General features: G+C 43.3%; 1 protein-coding gene across 1 annotated transcript in view; it reads left to right on the forward strand.

The window, feature by feature from the left end:
• kif26bb (kinesin family member 26Bb) overlaps positions 1–26,340 on the forward strand; it is a 100,568-nt gene that overhangs the window by 22,380 nt on the left and 51,848 nt on the right. The window contains exon 3 of the mRNA XM_048986600.1: positions 15,045–16,079. Coding sequence (XP_048842557.1) covers positions 15,045–16,079 — 1,035 coding nt within the window. The remainder of the gene's footprint in view (positions 1–15,044; positions 16,080–26,340) is intronic.

Below are 26,340 nucleotides of genomic sequence, written 5' to 3' on the forward strand. Positions count from 1 at the left end.
GGTTGAGAACCATGGCCTCTGACTGGCAGGTGCTGATTCTCATCTCCGCTGCATCAAACTCAGCCGCAAACTGCCTCAGTACATGCTGCAGGTCATAGCCTAATGATGTCAATAGGACCACATCATCTACAAAAGGCAAAGATGCGATCCTGACCCCTCTGCACCTTGGCTACTCTTAGATCTTCTGTCCATAAAAGTTCTGAATAGAATTGGTGACAAAAGTCAGCCCTGGTGGAGTTCACCACCCACCGGGAACAAGTCTGACTTATTGCTGGCGTTGCAAACCAGAGTTTCACACCATTTATGCAGGGATCTGATGGCCTACAGCAATGGACCTCGTACCCAACACTCATGAAGCACCCCCCCATTTGACCCCCCAATGGACATTATGGTATGCCTTTTCCAAGTCCACATGACACATGTTGACTGGTTAGGCAAACTCCCTTGAACCTTTCACTATCCTTGTGAGGGTGAAGAGTTGGTCTAGTGTTCCACGACCAGGACAGAATCCACGTTGTTCATCCGAAGTTTGACCAATGGGCGGACCCTCCTCTCCAGGCCCCCGGCATAGACCTTCGCAGGGAGGCTAAGGAGTGTGATCCACCTGAAACTGGAACACATCCCCCTGTCCCCTTTCTTAAAGATCGGGACCACTACTACAGTCTGCCAATGCAAAGACACTGTCCCCAACATTAATACAAGAGGCATGTGAGTCCAACATCCTAACAGCATCAAGAGTGTTTAAGAACTCTGGGCGAATTTCATCCACCCCCAGAGCCTTACCATTGAAGAATTTTTTGACTACTCCAGTGACCTCAGCCCTAGAGATAAGTCCCCCTCTGAGTCTTCAAGCTCAACTTCCTCCAAGGAACACATGTCAGTGGGATACAGGAAGTCCTTGAAATACCCCTTGCACCACCTGACTATATCCCTATCTAAGGTCTACAGTTCTCCATCCCTGCTGTAAACAGCATAGGTAAAGCCTTGTTTTCCCCTCCTGAGTCGCTTGGATCTATCGGATCCAACTCACCACCAAGTGGTGATCAGTTGACAGCTCAGCTCCTCTCTTCATCAAAGTGTCCAAAACATGTGGATGCAGGTCTGATGATATGATTACAAAATCGATAATCGAACTGCAGCCTCTGTTGCCAGGTAAACTTATGAGCACCCTTGCGTTCGAACACGATGTTCGTTATGGACACTGCGGTTAGCCTAGCAGCACTCCTTCCAAAGTCTCCAAGAAGGCCGAATACTCTGAACTGGTGTTTGGCGCATAAACACAGAGAATAATCAGAGCCTGTCCCCCGACTCAAAGTCAACAAAGTCATACTGGCACTGAACCTGGGGGCCATAAGTAGACCCACACCTGCCCGGGGCCTCTCACCAAGGGCAACTCCAGCGTGGAATAGAGTCTAGCCCCTCTCCAAGAGTTTGGTTCCAGAGCCCGAGCCATGCGTTGAGGTGAGCCTGACTATATCTAGTCGATATTTCTCTACCTCCTGAACCAGCTTAGGCTCCTTTAACACTTGAGGTGTTGCATTCCATGTGCCAAGAACCAGATTTAGTAGTTGACGATTGGTCCGTCGAGGCCCTTATCTTTGAATGCCACCTGACCCCCACAGCTCCCCCTGCAGGTGATGGGCCCACTGGAGGGCGGACCCATGTTACTCCTTTGGGGTATGCCCAGCTGGGCCCTATGGTTAGAGGCCTGGCCACCAGGCACTTGACTTCAAGTTTACCCCCTGCCTCCAGGGTGAGGCCCCAATCTCCCCAATCCAGGCAGGGATATTCTTCATGTGGGTTTTTCTGAGTCGCACTTTGTCTGTCCACTCACCTAGGACCAATTTCCTTTATGAGACCTTACCAGGGGCAATTGCCCCTGACAACGTAGCTCCTAGGATCACAGAGGCACACAAACCCCTCCACCATGATAAGGTGGCAATTCTTGGAGAAGATCTAGACACCCTCACAATGAAAACTATTTTAAAAACTATTGATAGTATTCCCTGGCTCATTTGATAAGTATGCTTACAGATTCTCCAACAGTGCACATAGTGTTAGCCCAGTTAGGTGAAAGTGTGCTGTACCTCCCTGGATCTGTCAGTATGTCATTAGCACATTCTCTGTTTGTTCCCACGTTGTGGTGTCGCTGTCTGGACCGCAGCTGGAGTATGCGTAAGCTCTCTGCAGCACAGGGGCAGCACGTGGTCAGTCTTTATGGTTTAGAAGCGATGCAGAGGCACATGGCTTCACCTTCCAGGGGCAGTCTGCTGGAACTTATTACGGGGTGATAAAGCGGCTCCCTCGGCATTCTGGGAGGCCAGCTCCATTTCCTGTACTACATCTTTTGCTCAGAGCTATAATTTCCTATTCACATCTCCTTTGTTGGGGGGGGACAATGCTGTGGGCCAAGCGTGGATTTATGGCATTTCTCTGGCAAGGAGATTCGGGCAGGCTGCATTAAGGAATCACTGGAAGCACTGGAGGCACTGGGATCTGGTTTTTAACATGTTAATTGTGAAGCGACTCAGTCGTGGTACATGCCAAGTGTGCCCTATGAAATTAATGTGAACTTCAAAATTATTACAATACCTTGTTTCACAGAAAATGATTGTCAGGTCATCTGGTAGAAAGGGATTACACACCAAATGCATAATGCGATAGTTTTCATACATTTCATACATACCATTACAATTTATTTTTAAAAGGCTTGCTAACACAAAAAAACACAAGCCCATTGGAATGCTTACTGTGACAACTTGAATTAATTCATGTAATTGAATTGTTCATTACATTGTACATCTTCCACTATATTGAAGTTATCCTGTTTTGAGCGCTTTATGAGATGATTCAATACAATGGAAAAGATAATAATGCTTGGAAAAGTTGAAGGTGAGTTCAGCATGCCAGTGGGAAATCTAAGGACCCGGACAGAAACTGTGACACTCTGGGAAAATGCCGTCTATATTATTTTCAGGTGTCAACACTGACTTGACAATAACTAAATGCAATAATAAATTTCACAGAACAATGACTTGCTGTGGAAACACCCCTTATATGATGCTTTTATTACTTATATGGGTTTGCTTTTGCTTTTACTTTCATGAAGTCCACGAAAGTAGGGCAATGGATCTGCAAAGCTATATGTTTTTTGATGGATAGTTGGATGGACAGAACGAACGAAAGAAAGAAAAGAAAAAGAAAGAAAAAATAATGAATGAGTGAATGAATGAATGCAAAAGAAGTTGGCCTAGGGCAGGGGTGGCCAACCTTATTCGCAAAGGGCTGGTGTGTTTGTAGGTTTTTGGGATAACCTGTAGGTCACCTCTTCAAACCCAGCCAATCAGTCCTCCAATTAATAATCTAACTAGGAAGTCGCAGCGAAAACCCGCATACATACAGACCCTTCGCAGATAAAATTATCCACATCTGTCCTAGTGGTTCAAAGCATTGAAGTGTATTTCTTTTTTATCAGTTACGTTTAGCTGGAAGCCATTCTCAGTTTGCTATTCTCAGTCCATCTCCACTCTTTGCTTTGTGAACAAAATCCTGTCTCCTAAATCCAATGGATTCTGGGGGTGATAATCGATAAGCTGGACTGAGGTGTAGCTTTGCCTGCCATTAAACCAAAGGATGTCAGGCCTGGCCTGTCTTTGGGCGTGTAACGGTGTGAGGGAACTCCCTAGGCTGAGCAGCAGGGCCTGGAGGAGCTTTTTAGTGGGCTGGGGGGGGGAGGGGGGGGCTGCCTCTACAGGCTCCATTAGTGGAAAGACTGTATGTGTGTGGTTAGTGTGGAGGTGGAGGGTGAGTTTTATAGAAGCAAGGGTCTATGATGAAGAATGTAATTAAAAGTAATTATTGTTCAATACAGATGGTAATGATACAGTAATACAGGGACAGAGGCTGCATGGTGGTTAAGGTTGTGGTCTAATTTCCTGAAGGTTGTGGATTATGGTACATTGAAGGAGCAGTGGTTGTATACGTAATATTATTTACAGTTGTCCATCCATCCATCCATCCATCCATCCATCCATCCATCCATCCATCCATTTGTGATAGTGATATGTCAAAAGTATTATATCATATATTAGTAGTTATCATACATATATGTGAAAAGTGTTATATAAAGTCAAAACAAGTAAAGCTTTATTTTCATCCCACCCAATTACACAGTGAAAAAATAGTAATGCACCTATGGGACCCAGGGTACAGCATTCAGGGTGCAGCATTCAGAGTGCAGCATTCAGGGTACAGCATTCAGGGTGCAGCATTCAGGGTACAGCATTCAGAGTGCAGCATTCAGGGTACAGCATTCAGGGTGCAGCATTCAGGGTACAGCATTCAGAGTGCAGCATTCAGGGTGCAGCATTCAGGGTGCTGCATTCAGGGTACAGCATTCAGGGTGCAGCATTCAGGGTACAGCATTCAGGGTACAGCATTCAGGGTGCAGCATTCAGGGTACAACATTCAGGGTGCAGCATTCAGGGCGCAGCATTCAGGGTGCAGCATTCAGGGTACAGCATTCAGGGTACAGCATTCATAGTGCAGCATTCAGGGTGCAGCATTACAGTGCTAATGACGGACTTATGGAATTATATATATAGTGCAAAAAACAGTATTAATTATATCACAGTATTAAACTACATAATAGGTGTCTTAATATGAGTCCCATTAAACAACAGTCTGATAGACTTTCTCCAAAATTTACCCTTTTCTTTGAAATATATGATCTAAATGAAACCAGATTAATGTAATTACACGGTGAATCATTCCTTTGAAGATGTAAACAGAACCATACGATATGGGAGAGGGCGGCGGATTCTGCATTCACTGTGGATGCCTGTGTGATATTATAAAGGAGTCACGTTGGTTAGATGCACTGTAGCAGGAGGAGATGAGAGGGTTAAATTTTGATTTACTAAGAATGAACCATAACGAGGGTAAAGATTGCTTTAGATTTATACTGCTGACAAGATTCTTCTTAGGGTTTAAACTACTGCATCAAATAATGTCACTGTAACCGTGCTTTATTTAAGATTTTTTGGGTGCAAATTAATATTAATCAAAGACTTACACTGTCTATCAACGTAATTGAAAAATATTTCTCACTGGATTCTGATGTTCTGCTTGTATCTTTACATGTAGCATGGATATCTTTGCTGGTTATTGGTTATCGCGTGGCTGTACTTAGTGTTACTGTAATTATGCACTATGGATAAAATCTTAATTAAATCTGCCAGCATAACTTTTTGAATTCCACAAACACACACACACACATTCTGAACTCATGTGATATGATTTTATTACTTTGAAATTAATGCAGTAGGAGGTAAAAAGGTAGTTTTTCAGGAAGTTATTCTAAGAAATATGCTAAGCTTGTATGGAGATGTGTGGAAATGCAAATTTTTCACTGAATAAGTAATTTTTCATTCAATATTTGGTAGAAGCCCAATGTAAAACCACGCATGAACTATAGCCAGATTTAGTACGGTGCTAACAACATTTCATCATTTGCAAAAATGAAATAGTTGGCATAAAAAATCTAATATTTTATTTAAAGGGCTTCTTTTTGTATTGATATTTTTTTCTTTGAGATATGCAGTAGGTGGATAGAAGACAAGAGGGCTGCAGATAATGTAACGTCACACCTGTGTGTCGGAATCCTGTTGAATTTGGTCTTTATAAATGCATTAATCTGAGGAGGGTTCCTTTAGTAAAGTGCATCTGCAGCACTAACAGGATTTCTGAATTAAATGCACCAACAGCTATCAATATGTTTTGACTAATTTTGGATCCAGACTGTCCGCACTTCACTTCAGCTTGCAATTATTACATGTCTGCGCCGGATGGCTTAAAGCTTGCTTCAGTCATCCATCCAAGTGGTTATTCCGGACAGAGTCATAGCCTAACTGCGTGAATTTGGACTGGAAGAGGAAACCTTTACAGCACAGAGAGAACATGCACCCCCGCCCCCCTCCCCATGCCGGAGGTGTGAGTCAACAGTGCCACCCACTGAGCCAGGGAAGAATAAATGGTACATTGTTCTAAAAAAAAAAAAAAAAAAAAACTTACAATTGCAATTATTAACAATTCTTCAATGTTTAAGACATTTTAAAAACCAGTATCTATCAAATGGAGTGCTTGGCTTTAGTTTATTCTTCTCTCAGTTCTGATTGGATGCTTCATCCATGTTAGCTGAATGTAAACAAGAGCTTGTGCAATTTCCTCTGTTTTACTTTTGTTTTTCTACAAGTGGATTCATGTTAGTTTAAACCAAGGGTGTGAATCTTCTTAAGAGCATTGTACTGGACTGTCTCCATCTGGTCTGAATCAGAATATATTTTGTTTTACCCAGTTTTATGTTACCAGAAAAGATGTTTTATGTTACCAGTGATTGTTTTTATCAAATATTCATATATAATCATCTAATTGTTTTATGATATTCGAGAACGGTAGTCATGGTGAGGACAGTAAACCTTTTGTGCAGTTAAGAGCCGTAGTTCATTTCTGGAGAAGGCTGCACGGTACTGGCAGAAGGTGAGGCCTGAACCTTTGGGTGGCCTGAAGCAGACAGCAGGCCCTTTCTCTTCTGATGTAGCTGGAGAGAAGGGAAGTGGCCAGTGCAGGTGTGTAGCTTGATAGGAAAAAGATCAATTGTTAAATGATCTTGAGGTAAGAATTTAAAGGTTATTGAGGGGGTAGATTTTACAGTACACAGATATCAGGGTGACTAAATATTTCTTGATAGTGCAGTGGATACCATGCTGATCTGAGCCCCAGAGGAGCCACTTGGTTTGGGGAGCAGTGGTATGTGCCCACGCAGATTGTGGTTGGTGTGTGTAAATTATCTTAATATTACATTGTGGGGACCAAATATCCCCCACAATGTATGAAAAAATCTTAATTTGATGTAGTGGAGACCATTTTTCAGGTCCCCACAAAGATCTGTGAATGCAATCCCAAAACTAAAACTGCCAGAAGTCTTTTACTTTGTTTGGTTACTTATGCTTAAGGTTAGGGCTGGGTAGGGATTAAGGTCGTCATGTTTAGGATTAGGGTTACGCACATAGAAATACATGATGAATCTCCTCAAAGATATGACCCATGTATCTGCACTTGTGCAAACGGCAAATAATTGATCATTAAGGAATCCTTGTAAAGTGGAAGCAGTTAACACAGTGGAAATTTTGAGAATGCAAATAAGATTATCTCAGATATGAAGTAAAGCAGTATGAGTTGGTGTAAACCAGAGTAGCAAAGAAAACTCTGAGTTTCTCTTGCATTTCCATGATAATCATTCACATGCTCCCCATCCACTGTAATTAATCAAACTTCGATTAATGAAACCCTATTAGGCCTGATTAGCTTCAATGGGGTTTGTTAGTTGAATCGTTGATTAGATACGCATTCTGTCTGTATTTCATGATGTTCTTGATATAGTTTGACAGAAAATTACCGTCAGGTCATATGTTTGGTTCTGTCTGACATATTGTCAAATGCCTCTGGCCCTGAGGCAGCCTTCTGGCCCACAACCTCCCATAGTTTGGTCACGTATGAGCCTGTCAGAGTGGCTAATTACTTTGGAAAGTTAATTAGCACTTAACTCCATGGTAGTACTGGACGTCTGAAGGACATTTGCAGTGTAATATACTGTAAAACTGAAGTGACTACTTCAAAAATCTGTTAGAAATAATGAGACTATTATCTACACTAATGACAAACAGTTTGATTTGGTAGGATGCTGTGTAATCCTACATCAAGTTTTGACAGCATGCAAGAGGCAGCTACTAACTTATGCAGACCTACAGTACACAGTGAGTCGGTTCCCTGAACACATGCTATTCTTCGTAGTGTATAAACCACCTTCGTCTCCAACAGGCATAAGACTCTCCTTTCGTGAAATGATCGTGAATTAATCGGGAAGACTGCCAATACTTCAGTCATCCTGTTCCATAAACATGTACAGGCTTCTTTTAAACATTTTGGTGACTTTCTTTTTTAAATTAATTCAATAAAATTCATCTTGAAGAAATGCCAGATGTGAAATTGCTGTCACCTGTGCTGTGAGTTATCCTGCAGGTTAGCGTGCTGACGTCTCCTTGTACGATAAACCCATATCAGATGTTTGGGTTTGGTACGTTATGTGAGCCAGGATGTCTGACTGACTCCGGGACTGCAGACAGGCTGTTCTTCTGCGGCAGATGAAAAGGCCGCATTTACAGTGGACTTATCCCTTATAAATGTATCATTTACGGCTTTGCTCAGGAGCCTAATGGTGAAATCAGTCAACTGACCCAGGGATTTCGAATCGATCTTACAATAACAGGCATGTCCTGTGCACTGTGTACTTCCTAAATCCATTTGCACCATGTTTGGTTGTTTGCACTATGTTTGCACTTTGTCTGTTATACACTTTATGTATGTTCGTCTGTTCACAACATTCTTGCTGCTGTATTCGCTACAATTTCCTCCTGGGCCAATAAAATCCATTTTAATCTTAATGTTAACCTACTGAGTTACAAGCTGCCCCACTGCCATTTCCTTTACCACCTCGTATGCTTTTTTATATTAATAGTGTGTTTACAGAACATGAGGATGGCAGATATAATAATCGAGATTCTAGTCCTGTATCAGACAAACATTTTATCTTATGAATCAGTTATCTTTTTGTTATGTCTTTTGTGAAACTGTACCCTAAACAGTATTAGTCTTATTTTACAGGATGAAAATCTTTAAAATAACAGATTTTTTTTTCTTGTATCATACCCTTTTATGGGTGTGACTATTGCATGCATGCCCATAGTGATGTCACTATATACATCGCATCAAAGAAAAATATAATACAATCCACAGTTACAATAGTATCATTCGGGAAGTATAAAAGGCGACCCCAGATGTTTTGGTTTTAAAAGTACTCATTCCTGATTAAGGAAGCCATTCATATCAGAGCAAATCAAACCATTCCAATCATCTCCTTCTCCAAGACCCTGTAATGAAGATCCAAATGATCTTCATTTACTTTGATTACTCTACAAACCACTGGCAGAAATGTCTGTAATGTTTGATTGTTGAGGTTTTATAAACGCATTGTATGTTAAATACCTCCTGCCAAAGGATACATCAGAAATTCCCTTGCCAGAAAGAGTCTGCAATGGACCCAGGCCTAAGTAAGTTGTGTGAAATAATCAGTGTTTATGACTGTTCCATTGTCCCATTGGTGCAGTGATGCCACTCATGTGTCCATGCAGCCTGGAGAGATCCGCTTGCCTGTTTTTGCTGCGGTTTGAATGGACTTACCGGCTCACGCTGTGAGTTCAGGGAGGAGCTGAGAAAGTTTATAACTTGAGCAGTGGGTTTCGTGGAGCATCTTCTCTCGTCAGGAGCAGTGATCGGAATGCTGAAATGCCACATGGTTTCATGGGATCTTTCGTCAAGCAGAGGCTGTAGACCAAAGTAATGCCCTACAGGTGGCAGTCTTGCAAGATCCGCTCATCAGAAAATCAAAAAGCAAAAAGTCGCTTTTATGTAGAAAGTTTTCATACCAGATAGGCCATTATTAAAAGTCAACTCTGTTGCAGGGAGATTGAAGGAATAATGTAGGAGTTGTGTTCTCTCTGTGTCTATACTTTAATCGAAGGAGTGTTATTTTTCTACAATACCACCAACGTAATGTTTCATTTTCAATATTATTTTAATTTGCATGTAAATTACAAGATGTATTTGTTGGGACTGGACCTTGAGTACAAAACATTTCGGAACAAGGTAGACTGGTATTAGTTTTCGACCAAGTGTGCACTCATTTTATGAAAGTATTCATTCAAGATTCAATTCTTTTTTGTCCTTGTATGTAACAGCACAACAAGATTGACTTAGCGAATCCCCAGGCAGTGCAATCAAAACACAAGGCAGGACAAGACATGTAATATGTAAGAACTTGTAGGAAATAGTCAATAACTATGTGCAAAAGAAAAATGGATAAATAGTACAATGTATATTTTAATAATTTAATAAATGGAAATGGAAAGTGGTTCTAAAATGTATACACTAATGCTGTGGTTGTGTTTGGGGTTTGGAAGGTAATTTTTTATTATTAAAATGGCTGAAGTTTCCCTTTATCTGGAATTGAATAAGCATATGTATAAATACATCAAAAGGCATCGGAGTGCTTCTCAGATAGGAAGCACTTCTGAGGATGAAGATTCATCACAGGAGCAAACCTTATCCTTAAAAGAAAGCCTTGGCCCAGTGCAGTGTGTGGGCTCCCCGTCTGACATTTAGCCCTACAGCAATATCACAGAAAGTGAGTCTGATCCTCGTGCTTTTATCCGGCTGACGAGCTGGTCAGATTATCCTCACGGTAACCTTCTGTACATCCTCAGTCCGTGGCAACTTTCCAGGCATCTGGAGAATCTCACAAGCAGGGAGGCTAATGTCTGCTGAGTTTATACATAAATCTGCATTTGCGTTCTGGGAAATTTCCGATAAAGATGCTGGTGTTTCTCTTGAAATAATTTGAGTTGCTCAATTGCTTAATGCTGGTTTATTTGAAAACAGAATATCATAGTTTGCACAAGACTTCTAATCTGATCATTATGAAAAAAAGACATTCATGCCTATAACTGGTGAGGAGAATCAGCAGTTGCAACTGTTGTAGGATTCTATTATTCTTAGAAACACAAGAGGATAATATGAAAATCAAGTGTTTTTGGACACTTCAAAATAGCTCATAAATAGCTGAGAATTTAATGTAATATATTGTCTATTATTATATTACATATTAATAAACTACTGAAGCATAACTAACATTTTAATGTTTAATGACATATTGTAAAACATTGTCTTGAATTAAATTCTTACCCTTATATCTATGAATTGTAATGCAACCATTTTAAGTTTTAGATTATAGTGAAATCCTGTTATAACGGACTTCAAGGGACCTGGCAAAACAGTCTGTTATATCCCAAGTCCGTTGTATCCAGAGTTGCTGTTTGCCCAGAACACAACTACAGGACAGCATTTACTCATGCCACACCCCAGCAGACACACTTGTGGTATAGATTATTATATTGTATATGTAATAGTCCAATTTTACCTGACCAGATGCGTGACTATTAATAATCCCGACTATGTATCTGTGCTGGATATCACCGGCACGCCACGCGCCTTGTAGGTGGAGCTGCATGTCTGTTATAGCGAATAAAATTACAGCTAAAAGCGGCCCTGGGGACCAAATTGTTTGTCCGTTATAAGCGAAATTCCATTATAAATGGTTCTACTATAACGGGATTTTACTGTATTGCATTATTAGTTTGTTCAGCACACAATCAAATCCAGTGTCTTTGACTGTAGTTTTTTAAAAAAAAAAAAAAAACAGTTTTTTTTGCAGTTACATGCTTTTCTAGAGAAATTAAAGTTAATTAAAGTTAATTATCTCACTTAATTTACACTTAAGTGTAAATTAGTTACTGCTACATGCCTCTTTCACATAATCAGTTAAAAAATCTGCAGGAAAGTAGAATGAAAACATTAGTTAGAAGAAGTTGTGGTGCAAACATGATCTAAGCATCCAGGATTTGTTGTCTCTCCCTTTATGAAGACATCTGTTACTTTTTTATTGGCCTGGACCGGATCAACCGATGACTATTGAATATTGTGCACCTTTTTCCCCCATGAACAAAGATTGAGAGTTGCATGTAGACTGATGGCAAGACATATTTAGAAAAATGCAGAAATGACATGAGATTGTAGATTATGCCTAAAATTCTCTGGGATTCCTAAGGGTCTGCTCGTTATAGGCATAAAATTTAAAAAAAGACCACTGAAAATGAAAGGCCCACTCATGCTGATTTGCAGTAACCATGGGAACTGGTTTCCCAAAAGTAATGCTCCTTTCCCCTTTATGACCAAGCCTGTAGGACTCAGCTACTTTGGGTGTTGAGCACTTTATTATTATTATAAGTCGAGCTGATGACTGAGTTATGACTGTGTAGTTTGATACATATTTATAGTGATGTTTCACAGACATCCCTAAAGGAATACATCAAATTCAATTCAGATATATCTCTTTTTGTATGGGTGCTGACCATCTGTGTGCTGTTTAAGCACATCTGTCTCATACAAGAACATGCTGTTCTTTGTTGTAACTTGACTAGTGCTCGTTGTCTATTTAAAATGGAATTTTGTTTCTTAAAGCAATTGCCACCCATTCAGAAGCACACTTGGCTAGCCCCCTTGCACTGTAGGGTGAGATAACTGGCACGGCTCCTTTAGGAAGAGGGACTTCGGCATGTGAAACCCAACTTGTAGCTTTGGTGTGGCATCGCCATGCCCACAACAGTGTCATACTCCGTTGATGAAAATGTTTCAGGAGGAAGGTCTCCTGAAAACGAAGCATCAAATCGCACGCAGGAAATTCTTTTGTCTCCAAGATGCAAAGCTTGAATAGGAGCTTGATCACAAAGTGAAAGGTATTTGTCTGTTGCTGTGATGTATCTGCTGCGGTTAGCAGGCTGGTCAGGTTTGCTGGGACTGGTTACAGGGCAAGGAGATGAGAGCTGGCCGAGGCTGGCCAAGCCACTGGCTGTCACAGAAACCGGAATGTGTGACACCGTCAAGACCTGGCTTTCTCTCTCCACCTGAGGTCGGAACCATGTTTACCTGGATTTGTGCCCTGCGTTATACTCATCCAAAGTAGGTTTGGAGTACAGGTTCCAAGTGAGACTGGCACTTACTCCATGCACATGCGTTTTCTATGCCAGCTGGGTGCCTCTGTGCCAATCCCAGCTCTGATAGGGCACAGCAGACACTGCAGGCCTCTTGCTGCCTGAACATGAGGAATGTGAAACCAGGCCAGCAGCTTCATGTTTATCTTTTGTCCATATCAGCTTGAGTGGGAGCTTTTGGAAATGTAGATGATCTGACGTTCTGCACTTAATTTGTGATTGCACTGGCACAGAATACCTTGTCCTCTCCTGATTATTTAAGGCAGTGTTTTCCAACCCAGTTCACAGGGGCCCTCAGACAGTTCAGGTTTTTGCTTCCTTCTAGCATCCAAAACGTTAACTGGGGATGTCCAGAGGACCGGGCTGGAAAATACTGATTTAAGGCATACATGACTATACATGTGTGTGTGTGTGTGTGTGTGTGTGTGTGTGTGTGTGTGTGTGTGTGTGTGTGTGTGTTCTGCTCATGTTGATGTTTCTGCTTTGCTCTCTCACTGGGTCACACAAGCACTAGGTCTAGACGCTGATTCTGATTCTGCCAGAACTTACATCTGCACATATGTTTACAGAAATTCTGTGCCCCAGAGCATTTGGCTCTTCTCCTCAAAATCAAAAACAAACAGATCTTTTTTTGGATTAACTAGAGGGCTTTTTCCAAAATATCAAAATCTTATTTTTTTTTTTACCCATCTAGACTGCTTCTGTTTCCTCAAAATTCAAAACCTTCCTTAGGACATGGCACTGTAATATTATACATTTGTCACAGAGGGACAACGGAAAGAAGCAACAATCCCAGTGCAGCTTACAGACCACAAAGGATTGTATTTATAAATGAAACTCAACTAGTAACCAGAAACAAAAGGGACAACAATAGGGTCTAAGCACTAACCAGACAACCAGACACTAACTAAATGGGAAGAGGATTTTGGCTGGGTGCCTATATGGAAAACACAAGGTAACCAAACACTAGCACTTATGGGGGACAAGCAGGAACCAAAGACAACATCTACATCCACAATGACCTACAAGGAACAGGGCAAACACATATATACCTGGCTAACAAGGACTAAATAAGGGACAGGCATAAATCACTGATAACAAGCCAAACACTGGTGATCACATGTAACAAGCCACAAATTGGAAACAGGTGTGGGAAATCGAGACAGAAACAATTGGAAGGTCAGATGGCCAGTGACACCTGCTGGCCAAATGGGGACATGAAGGGACTGGTAAAGACAGATCCTGACACAATTTATGTTCCTTTATAATATATTAGCTTTCATTTCCATAAAATTTGTTATTATTTAGTGTGAATTAAATAAACATAAGAAAAACAATTATGTAAATTGAATTCACCATTCTAACGTCTTTATAGAAAACATGACATTAAACACTGAACCATAAAACTGGAACAGCAGCCGCAGTGAACTCTTACTGTCCTTTGAGCTGTTGTGTGTATTCCACTAGGGGATGGCACCCAAAAAGGAATGTATTATTCATTAAAAACTATTACTGCAAAACATTTCATTGTAGTAGCTACCCCAGGCACATTAGCTAATCCTCAGGAGAATGCTTTGTGATTCTCTATATCTGGGTTAATTGTGCAACAAATTGCTTTAATTGTCTCCCTAAAATTACTAGGGTAGCTAGGACAGATCTTCTTGCACATCCACTTCAAACGGCAAGTGGCCTAGCTGATAAGGAACGGGGAGTGAAATGCTGCATGCAATATTTTGAAAAGGCAACTTTGTTGCAAATCAAGATGGACGCATTGTGGAAGAAGTGCCACATAGGTGATTCCCTTGATAAAAGCGTCTGTTTGGCAAGTGAAGTAGTACTTAGGCTTGTATTGACTTAGCAGGGTGGATACCACTGGGGAGGTTCTGACTGCCCTCAGACAATGAGATATTAGTGAAAGTGGCGACAAGGTAAAAGAGGAGGCAAATTCCCCATTTTCTTCAAGTATTCATTCATGAATTGCTAGCTTTGTTTCTTAAGGGCACGGCAAGATTCAATATGCTGCATGAAAAAGGAGCTTGAAATTCTAAAACTTGATATGAATGAAATATCCAGGGTCTGCTATTCACAGACACAGACACACACACACGCACACACACACGCAGATGCACACACACACACACACACACACACATCCCAGTAGAGAGCTGGGAGAGTGAAAAAACAAGGACCGTCTGTGGGTCCCTGAGGACTGGGTTAGGAAAGACTGTTTAGGGTTTAGCTGTGGCACAGAAAATCTTATGTGGAATGGGGACATAAGCACATGAAACTCTCCCTTATTCTGTCTTGTTCTCTCTTCCTCAGGACCCCTCGCTCCCTTCACTGCTCAATGAAAAGCTGCAGGTGGTGAACAGCACGCGCAAAGCCTGGAACGAGCGTGACGCCCGCTGCGACGTGTGCTCCACCCACCTGAATCAGCTGAAGCAGGAGGCCGTGTACATGGTGCTCACGCTGGAGCGGGCCGCCTCGCTGGAGCCCCCAGACTGCTCGCCTGGCACCCCCTCACCCCTCACTAACCTGCCCTCACTGGTTGGCCCACGCAACATCCTGCAGGGGGCGCCGCCCTGCTCAGGAACGTCCGTCTCGCACCCGGCAGTGACTGGCCCCCGTGTGGGTTTCTCCAGACACGGCCTCAAGCCTAGCAGTCTTGGGGTGAACGATGGGGCAGAGCGCAGGGACAGCCCTTCCAGCCATGTGGGGAAGCCAGTGGCCCAGCTGGGAGTCAAGCCAGGGGCCAAATCAGGGGCCCAGCCTGGGTCCAAGCCAGGAGTTCAGCCAGGGCCCCAATTGGTGGCCCAGCCAGGGGCCAAGTTGGGAGCTCAGCCTGGAGTCCAACCAGGGGCCGAGTTGGGGGCCCAAATTGTGGCTCAACAAGGAGTCCAGTCAGGGGCCAAACTAGGAGTCCAGCCAGGGGCTAAGTCGGGGGCCCAGATTGGGACCCAACAAGGAGTCCAGCCAGGGGCCAAACTAGGAGTCCAGCCAGGGGCCAAGTCAGGGGTCCAGCTAGGAGTCCAGCCAGGGACCAAATTGGGGGCCCAAACAGGGGCCCAACCAGGAGTCCAGCCAGGGGCCCAACCAGGAGTCCAGTCAGGGGCCAAGCCAGGGTCCCAGACAGGGCCCAAGCCAGTACTGCAGCCAGGGACCAAGTCGGGAATCCAGTTAGGGGCCAAGCTGGGGGCCCAGCCGGCGGTCCAGGCTCTAACCCGCCCATCTAGCAGTCCCTCCAGTGGCAGCAGCAATGGCAGCGCCCTCAGCAGCGTGGCCCTGCAGGCACACCAGTACCCAGAAAGCACATGGTCTGCATCAAGCGGCAACGGAGTCACCCTCTACCCCTGCCAGGTACACGCATCCTTTTTAGAAATGATTATGCTTGCTCTGGGGCAGCAGGTGGCGCAGTGGTGAAAGATAGGAATTTGTAACCAGAGGACTGTAAGTGAAATCATCTTTCAGGTGGTGCAGATTTGCATTGTTGCGGCACATCTTGACAGCAGCTGTGTTCAGCTTCCTGTCCTTCGTCCCATGTGCACTGCAAGCTGGCATTAATAAAGTGCAGACAGTGGTTTGCTCTTTCACTGTGGGTTTATTCGACATCATCAGCTTTTGTCATATAGCAATCATATAGCATGAATAGCTCACAACCTATATAGCATGTGTAACTCACAGCCAGTCCGTATTAATTCGGCCAATGTTGTATGCACACATTTTGCATGGACAGCTACAGGCATTAACTTGAATTGATTCCTATGAAGTCTTATTTGTGTTTATTACACATTTCTCTCTAGGGGAGATGGAGGGGCAACAGAAAAATACAATTAATGGACTGAACAGTAGACAAAAATGCCAGCTCTTTAGAACAGAATTTGCACTTAGCCTGCTAAGTCCCCAAAAAAGGATTTATTTATTTATCTGTTTGTTTGTTTTTAATGTTGTGCGCACAATGAATTATCTTGTGTGCACAATAAATGTTTCTTGATTATCTTGTGCATGATCTTTGTTTTAATGCATCTTGTCTCAGGCTTAGGTGGGTAAGTGGGTCTACAGGACGTTGGTTTAGCCGAATGGCAGATTCCACAGCAGATGTTGTCCTCGGAGTGTGAGACTGCCGCTGCTTACAGAGACTGCTGTCCGATAAACCCTTTCCTGCGTTTGCGCTCTGTCAAAAGCGACTCCTCCGTAATTTCGCTTGACCTGCGGCGTTACGATGTTTGCGTGCTGATGACAATGTAATGATGTGAATCGGCCGCTTCATCATGCGGATGAAGGCCATTAATAACGCATCTACTGCAGTTGTCGCTCCCGCAAAAATTCACCACTGGGGCAGTTATGAGAAAGAACGCTGCAGCATCGCCCCTCTATCAGTGTCCTGTTTGACTTATAGTGGATGCCCAGACAGAGAAAGACATCTGTGTCACGTCGTCATGGGCTTCATGGTCTGATGGTCAGATGGGCTCAATTTTCAAGGCATTTCCAAGACAGGTCCCATAAACTAACACTATAACAACCAGCAGTCATTAAAGCACAAGGAAACACTGCATGCTTTTTGGTTTCTCTCTCTTTTTTTAAATAAGTTAATTGAGGGGTTACATGGTGGAATAATAAACGTTTGTTTATATTATGATGAAGTCACAGAATGGGGACCCAAACCTGAAGAATGACAGAGACTTGTTTTCCATTTCAGTCACATTATCATAGAAATAACAATATCAGAATTGAGCAGAATAATTAAGAGAGAACTGAGACTGAGCTTAGCTGTTTAACTTAACTGTATTTTGCACCATACGTTTTTATCCCTCTAAAATATAGTATTTCTCTTCGGAAATAAGTAGGAAGACTGTAGTAGATGGTAAATGTGCCCTTTCTTAAAATGAAGCTGGTCCATCAGTCTGAGGAGCAGCAGATGTTGGGGCTGGATGGCAGGGGACCAAACTCCAGCCTGCGGTCAATGTGATTGTGGATCGTGGGGGGGGCTGCAGACCTCTCTGGTTATATAACAGACAGAGCCAACTTTGCAACAAAATAAGATTACTCATCGTCGTTGTTCTCTCGAGGCCTGATCTTTCTGCTTCCCTCCCTCCCCCACCTCTCTCTCTCTCTCTCTCTCTCTCTCTCTCTCTCTCTCTCTCTCTCTCTCTCTCTCTCTCCCCCCTGTGCTTACCTCATTTGTCTCAATGAGTCTGCCATGCTCTCCATTACTGTTTACTTTCGACCGGTCCGTTCTCTCTCTTTCTGAATACAAAGGAATGCAGGAAGTTCTAGAAAGCGAAGTGCTGACACTGGTAATGAACCCCGTCACCAAAGCGGCTTACATAAGCAGCATAACAAACGGCCTGTTCTCTCTGACGAGCCCCCGGCGCCCCATCGCGCCTATGAGGTCGGCACAGTCCATGTTCGGGCCGAAGGCAGTTGGTTGACGAGGCGATGATCTGAGCTTTTCTGCCTTCATATATGTGTGTGCATACACACAGACACAGACACACACACACACAGACACACACACACACAGACACACACACACAGACACAGACACACACACACACAGACACACACACACAGACACAGACACACACACACACAGACACACACACACACAGACACACACAGACACACACACACACAGATACACACAGACACAGACACACACACACACAGACACAGACACACACACACACAGATACACACAGACACAGACACACACACACACAGATACACACAGACACACACACACACAGATACACACAGACACAGACACACACACACACATGTAAGGTATACCTATCCTTATGGGGACACACGTTTTTTTTTCCCATAGAAATGAATGAGCGCATACACCACACACACACACAGACACACACACACACACACACACACACACACACACACACACACACACATAACCACACACACATATAACCAGACACACACACACACACCCACACATAACCACACACACATATAACCAGAACACACACACACACATAACCAGACACACACACACACATAACCACACACACATATAACCAGAACACACACACACACACATAACCAGACACACACACACACACACACACACACACATAACCAGACACACACACACATAACCACACACACATATAACCAGACACACACATACATAACCACACACACACATAACCACACACACATATAACCAGACACACACACACACACAACCACACACACACACACATAACCACACACACATATAACCAGACACACACACACACAACCACACACACACACACACACATAACCACACACACATATAACCAGAACACACACACACACACACACATAACCACACACACATATAATCAGACACACACATAATCACACACACACACACATAACCACACACACAACCACACACACATATAACCAGACACACACACACACACACTACTCATAACTTTTTCAGGCAAAAATCTTAGTTCCAATATGACAATGACCATAATTTTTTTTTTGTTTGTTTATTGCAGTCACAGATTTTGATTAAATTAAGGGTGTGGGGACCAAAAAATGTCCCCACAAGCAGGGCTGAAACCAGGATGTCATCCCTTCCTAGCTGTGCCCTGTAATGGATTGTGGTTGTTGGAGTTGCCGAAAAAATACTGAGGACTTCACCTTGGTGTCCTCAGTGGTAGGTACGAGCATGCCCAAAAGGTAAAAAGCTATCACATTGTAGGGAAATCTGGTCCCCACAATGTAATAATTACATAAATGTGTGACTCACACTGCATTATCACTTAACCGTAAAACTCCACGCAGTCTTTGAACCTCCTGTTTTATGAGGTGAATGTGATGCCAAGAAACTTTTGCATTCCTCCACTCCACTGTCAGTAAAATGGAAGCAGTTCTCCAAGTCTTTTCTGTCTGTATTTTGTAGAAAATTCATAGTCCACTGAAAGATCAACCAGAATCTGTCAAGTACTTTTACAAACAAGGAATTTCCTGTAGGGTGTTGAGTGAAACAATTAAGGACAGATATAATAAAATTATGTAGATGACTAAAATAAGGGGGCGGCATGGTGGTGCAGTGGTTAGCACTGTTGCCTCACACCTCTGGGACCCGGGTTTGAGTCGCCGCCTGGGTCACATGTGTGCGGAGTTTGCATGTTCTCCCCATGTCATCATGGAGTTGTGTGTGAATTGTGTGTGAGTGTGCCCTGCAACGGGCTGTCCCCCCATCCTGGGATGTTGCCCATAGCTTCCAGGATAGGCTCCAGACTTCGAAGAGGACTACTACTAAACTTCTAAGTTTTTCAAAGCAGAGTGGAGCACAAATTTTTCTGCCATGCTCTGATCGTGTTTGCGATGCTGAGATCCTACTTTTCAGCGAGTTGATGCCACGCTCTCTCTCTCTCTCTCTGCTGGGCCAAAAGCACTACTCCTTCAAGCAGAATGTCCAGTCTCTTAAATAAGCGGGACTCCTGAGCAGGAGTTAAAGCGACCAAATGGTATGAAAATAGGTTCATGCTAAATAAACCGGACCTATTTCTGCAGTGCGTGTCTAACGGCATTATGGGAAAATACGGTCCATTTTGCAGCGCAGTGCCACTGTATCGAAGCCAATGTCACGCAGCAGAAAAAAATTAACCCCAAAGACGCCTTGCAGGCTGTTTGAAGGATGGCATTGAAGGAGAGGCAGGCACCTCCCGAAGACGCCATAAACGCAGCGTTTTTATCTGAAATGTGCCTCAAGCCTGTAACCTCACCTTCAAATCGCCCTTTTCAGCACTGAACCTGCAAGAACAGCACCAGGGAGGTTTGTGTGAGGAGCAAGTGCCCTAAGAGATGGATAAAAAGACAGGCCTTGGAGATGAACGTTGTCTGGAGGCAGCCTTAATTGTGATGAATGTGAGCCCCCATCTCACCGAGCAGGAGATAGGAGGGGCTGGGGGAGGCAGGATCAGGGTGGTGCTCTGATTGGACTGGGACAGGGGCACATGCTCAGCATTTGTGCTCAACTCTCATTGGCTCTACTGGCTAATTGAGTACTAACTCATCACCCTTTTTTATTTTATCCAATTAAGCAAGCTCATTATTCCTTCAAGCAAGCCCACTATGTTTTTAATTGTACTGTACCGTTCAGTTACTTACAATTCTGTTAAGTGATTTATGGATAATTTTAATGAAAAAAAAAACAAAAAAAAGTAGCTGAGAATTGTGGGAAGACATGAGAATCATACTGAAAACATTGCAGTGCTGTGTTCAGTACAACCAGAACCAAGGCTTGTGCTTGTATGCTGGGCCTTGGTGCTGAGTCTTGCTCCGCCTTTTCCCACGGCTTTAAGATGGTGTCAGGCCAGCATGTAGCCCCGGAGCCACAAAGCCCAGCCCCCCAGGGCCCCAGCAATAAACACTGCACTTCTTTATTCTTTAATGGAATACAAGAGAAATGATTTATCTCTCTGTTAGAGCAAAGAGTGCAAAATGCGGAGCGATCAATAATCTATAAATATTTCATGGTTGGTGCAATATTCATAAACCGCAATGCCAAGCAGTAAATAAAGAAGACAGAAATGCACATGGTTTGAGTCTCTTTCAGGACTGTCACTAGTTCTCTGCCAGGGTGATGGAAATGTTTATAATTCTCCCCTGCAACTTGGATCGCTGGAGATTCCTCGCAGTATGAGTTAACCTACTGGGAAAATATCACAAAAAAAATCATTACGCTCCTTTTCGCTACATAACCGACATATTATCACCGTAAGCTCAGCACATTCATATAATGGCTTGCAGGTATTTGGGCTTGCTTACAACAATGGCTTCAGGATAAGCCCAACTCAAATCATAACCCTAATGTGTTTAATCCAAAGGCATGCGTTTAACTGCGGTTATGTCTTCCTTCGAAATGACTCAAGTCAGTGACCTCACTGATTCAGAATCAACTCAGTCAGCAAAGGCAGCTCTTCCCCTCAGGATGTAGCACAGAAATGTATAAACAAGCACCCTTGAAAATGATAAAATCACCCAGGCTGGACCGGAGGAATTTTGTGCGATAAGACCAGACAACCAGGGAAAGGCCAAGTTATATAGCTAGGAGCTGCGTATTATCGTATAATTTATCTCATGATCTTTGAGCTAACCGTGATTGCATCCTATTATTGATGATATTAAAGGAATTCAATTAAAGACTTTTTCAGTCTCCTGTCCTAGAGGCATCTGATGATGCAGGGCTGGTTTGAAGGACATAGATAAGGTGAATCCGTGCTGCCCAAATTGACCACAGCTAGCCAGTCTAATGATAAGAAACATACTTCTGTCACTGCTGAAGCGTGGATATTTGAGAACACGGGGCAGAGCGGGGGAGACAAAGCTGTATCTGAGTCATTATTTAATGATTCTGCCTGTTATCAACATCCTCAGTTTATACGCCATTGAACATTTAACAAAAGTAGATCTTTCAATTCCATTCTATGTCAGCATGATTAATCTTGTTTTTGTGTTCCATGCCTCACTCACTAAAACCCCTACAAGCAACCTCTGTACTATTACTAAACTAATAACTTTGGATAGGTATAATGCACAGACATGACTCGCATATCTTTGCAGTCGAGAGATTTACTTAATCTGACCGTCGAAGTTGCAACATTGTGCGCTAAAACATTCAAGAGTAATCCTGTGCGCAATTAGGTATATACAGACGCTCCTATACTTACAAACTTTCAACTTTCTAACTTTCAGACATACGAACGAAGAGGACTGTAAGTCCAAATTGTGTTGCTTGAGCTCCCATTTCCTGTCGGCAACATGAAGTTTATTTTCTGCGCGCCAATTCCACCTAGTACGACTTCTGGCTGCTACTCCCACCGCACAGCAGCGTAGCCTGCATACTCCCAACACCCTAGTTATTTGTACTGGTGTATACCCTTAAAATGCACAGTCTCTGTGTCCCTGTTTGCATTGTCCATGAATATGCTCGTGAAGTCGGCGGAAGTTGAGTGCAGAGGCCCGTTGTCCAGATCTGGCTCCCAACAACCGCCAATTAGAGCATATATAGACAATCTCACTGTAACTACAACATCAGTGCCCGGATGCAGGTGGTTTCTCCAAGGTCTTGAAAGGCTCCTTACATGGACAAGAATGAGTTTCAAACCTGCAAAGTCCAGGTCCTTAGTCTTGAGGAAAGGAAAAGTGACTGACCGGTTCCGCTTAACCCTGGGAGACACTCAGATTTCATCAGTGTCAGAAAAGCCAGTGAAGAGCCTGGGCAAGCTGTTCACTGGCAATCTGAGGGACACCACTGCATGCCAAGGTACCAGCGATGACCTTGACATGTGGCTCTCGGCTGTGGACAAATCTGGGCTTCCTGGAAAGCTTAAGGCCTGGATCTACCAATATGGCATTCTGTTTCGTCTCCTCTGGCCGCTGCTAGTCTATGAAGTCTCAGTCACCACCGTGGAGGGCTTTGAGAGGAAGATTAGCCAGTTCCTATGCAGGTGGCTGGGCCTGCCACGGAGCTTAAGCAGCATTGGACTTTTCGGGCATAACACCAACCTGCAGCTTCCTTTTAGCAGTCTGGCAGAGGAGTTCAAGGTCACCCGAACCAGAGAAGTCCTGCTCTACAGAGATTCACCTGACACCAAGGTCTCCTCAGCAGGTATAGAGGTCAGAACAGGATGGAAGTGACGCGCCCAGGATGCAGTGGATCAGGCGGAGGCAAGGTTGTGACACGGCATCCTGGTGGGCACAGTGGCTACTGGGCGGGCCGGGCTGGGTAGCAATCTAAAACCTAGCTACAGTAAAGCCAGCAGAAAGAAGAAGCAGAAGCTGATCCAGGAGGAGGTACGTGCCAAGATGGAGGAAGCTCGCTCCAGCAAAATGGTGGGCATGTCCAAGCAGAGGGCCTGGACTAAGTGGGGGCATACAGCTGGCCGTAAGATCACCTGGGCAGAACTCTGGAAGGTGGAACCACACCATTTCAGGTTCTTAGTCCAGTCATTGTATGATGTCCTCCCGAGCCCTGCCAACCTATTCACCTGGGGCCTGGTGGACTCACCTGGTTGCTAGAAAAGGGGATCTTTACAACACATGCTCAGCTGCTGCTCAAAGGCCTTGGGAGATGGTCAGTATTGTTGGCGCCATGACCAGGTTCTGCGGGCAGTAGCAGACACCGTCTGCACTGGCATCAACAACAGCAAGAGGTAACACCCCTCCAAGTGTACCATCACCTTCGTTCAAGCAGGCGAGAATCCCCAGCCCCCAAAGAAGACCCAGAGGGGGCTGCTTGCTACTGCAAGGGACTGGCAACTACTGGTTGGCCTGGGGAGACAGTTGAGATTCCCGGATATCATTGCAGTAACAACAGTCTGGCCAGACAGAAAAACTAATGATAAAAAAATATTAATTAACATTCAGTGTTACACTCTAAAACTGTTATGTCTGTGTGTTTATCCAGTGGATCACAAACTAAACAATGGTTTTCTATTTCAATTTCTTTCACATGTTATAAAATAATAAATTAAAAAATATAAAACATGCATTGCCGTCTATCGGATAAATTCAGAAAGTAACCAAATGGATGCAAAATCAAACATATTCATTTCCATCTGGCACTAACCATGTACTCCTTCACAGTACTAAGCCAAAGAAAAGGTCCCCAATGAAACCCCTGCATTCCCAAATCATAGAGACTCTGAACTGAACATATATAAGATTATATTTGCAGTAGTTTTATATTAGATGAGACTAAAAATTAAGAAATTTCAATAGGCGCAATTAATTTTTCCTCATAAGAAGGATGATATCAAGACTGTGACAGCATTTACGCATCAAATTATAACTTAACTGAATAACCCATAATGTTCTGATGGTGGTATGTGTGCATATGTGGCTAACTCATATACATATAGTGTAATAAGCCTAAACTCAAAGGGACAGAAAAATGCTCAAAAATGGACAGGGTTCAAAGGGTTAACACAGTACAGTGATGTGCTGTGATGGTTGTAAAACGTCCTGCTTCAAAGTTCAGATGTTACATTGGTACAGAAGCATTTATATTGAAATTTTAAGAAAAAATGTCCATGGTTCAAATCATACTGTGACACAAATTTTAGGCCATACGGCCTAGCCCCAAGATAGTTCCTATGCTCCAGATTTTATAGTGTATTGTGTTATGTAGACTCAAACATAGTCTATTCCCTATCTTGACTTGGTCTAGCCCTTTCTTGGTCTTGTTTTGGTCTCTCCCTGCCTTGGTCTTGGTCTTGTCTTGGTCTCAATACACTCTGGTCTTAGTAATGACTTGGTCTTGGTTTAGGTGGTCCTAACTGCATCACTAGTTATTATAACAGCAAAATAGTGGATGGAATTTATGTCATCAAGAAAGTAACACACAAAACTTTGATAACCCGTTATTAAAATACTGTAGACAAAAAATATATTTTTTGAAATTTCACCTATCAGTAGTTACCTTGTTTTTTAAAGCTGCAGCTTACAGTGTGTATTTTGGATTAATGTTTCAATGTGATTGAACAAAAAAGCATTATCTCTGTGAATAATACTGGTAATAATGCTTTCATGCTCTTTCATGTCAGAAGATGTAAAACTACATTGAAAAGAACCTGATCTACAATGAATATTCCTGATGCTTGTGTATTTATGTGCATTTCTGCAGTTATTCCCTAGATTTAATGTGATTTGTATAGCCTTTTATGCATTTATCCCATTGTACTGTAATGAGAAGTTACTGCAGACTAAAAGTTGGTTTAGGTATTTGTTGAGCAGGGCTGTGAGAAGAAAATTGGAGAGAGAGTAGTTCATTCTCAAATGATTTCTTGTTTCTTTAAGATCCCAGTTCCTCCTTCCCTTCAGCACATGGCAGCATGGCAAACTTCTCTGTAATAATGAGGGCAATAGAAATGGCAAGAGCAAAGTAATGAGACAGAGGGCCATTCAGCGGGCTGTTCTTCTCCGTTTTCACTCTGACAAACCTTTCGCAGCCAGGTGCAGAGCTACAGGGGGTAGCCATGACCGCCCCAGCCCCCCCCACATTACCCTCCTTTCTATCCTGGACCAGAAAGCTGAATGTGGATAACGCAGTCTTTCCCCACCCGGTCCTCGGGGTCCCCCCAAATGGTTCATATTTTGCTCCCTCACAGCTCCTTGGCAGGCAGTCCACACATTTGTTGGGAGGATGCAAAAACATGGCCCGTTTGGGGGTCCCCAAGGAATGGCTTTAGAAACAGTACGATAGACGGTTGTGACTCCGATCACGGGCTGCTAGGTTAAGCAAACTGGGGATTTTTTTGATGCCCTCCTTGGCTTGGTTTTGGTCACCTGCTAACCCTGATCTTAACTCGGCAGCAGGAATCTGACTGTCTGTCTGTGTGACCTCCATCACGACATCTCAGAGCAGCAACTTGGAATACAAACACGCTTTTCACAGATCTGTCGTAATGACAAAAAAAGGTAACGAGAGCCCTGGGAGGCAGATCAAAGTCAGGGCAAAGAAAGTGATTGTCAAATGAAAAAAAACCTCTTGCCTGTAAAAACTTCTAACCCTGAATGGAATTTAGCCTGAACCTCAGCCTGAACCTCAAGGCTGATTCACACATAACCTGAACGACTGAAAGATAAATAA

This window comes from Brienomyrus brachyistius, chromosome 19, assembly GCF_023856365.1.
Source record: "Brienomyrus brachyistius isolate T26 chromosome 19, BBRACH_0.4, whole genome shotgun sequence".
NCBI lineage: Eukaryota > Metazoa > Chordata > Actinopteri > Osteoglossiformes > Mormyridae > Brienomyrus > Brienomyrus brachyistius.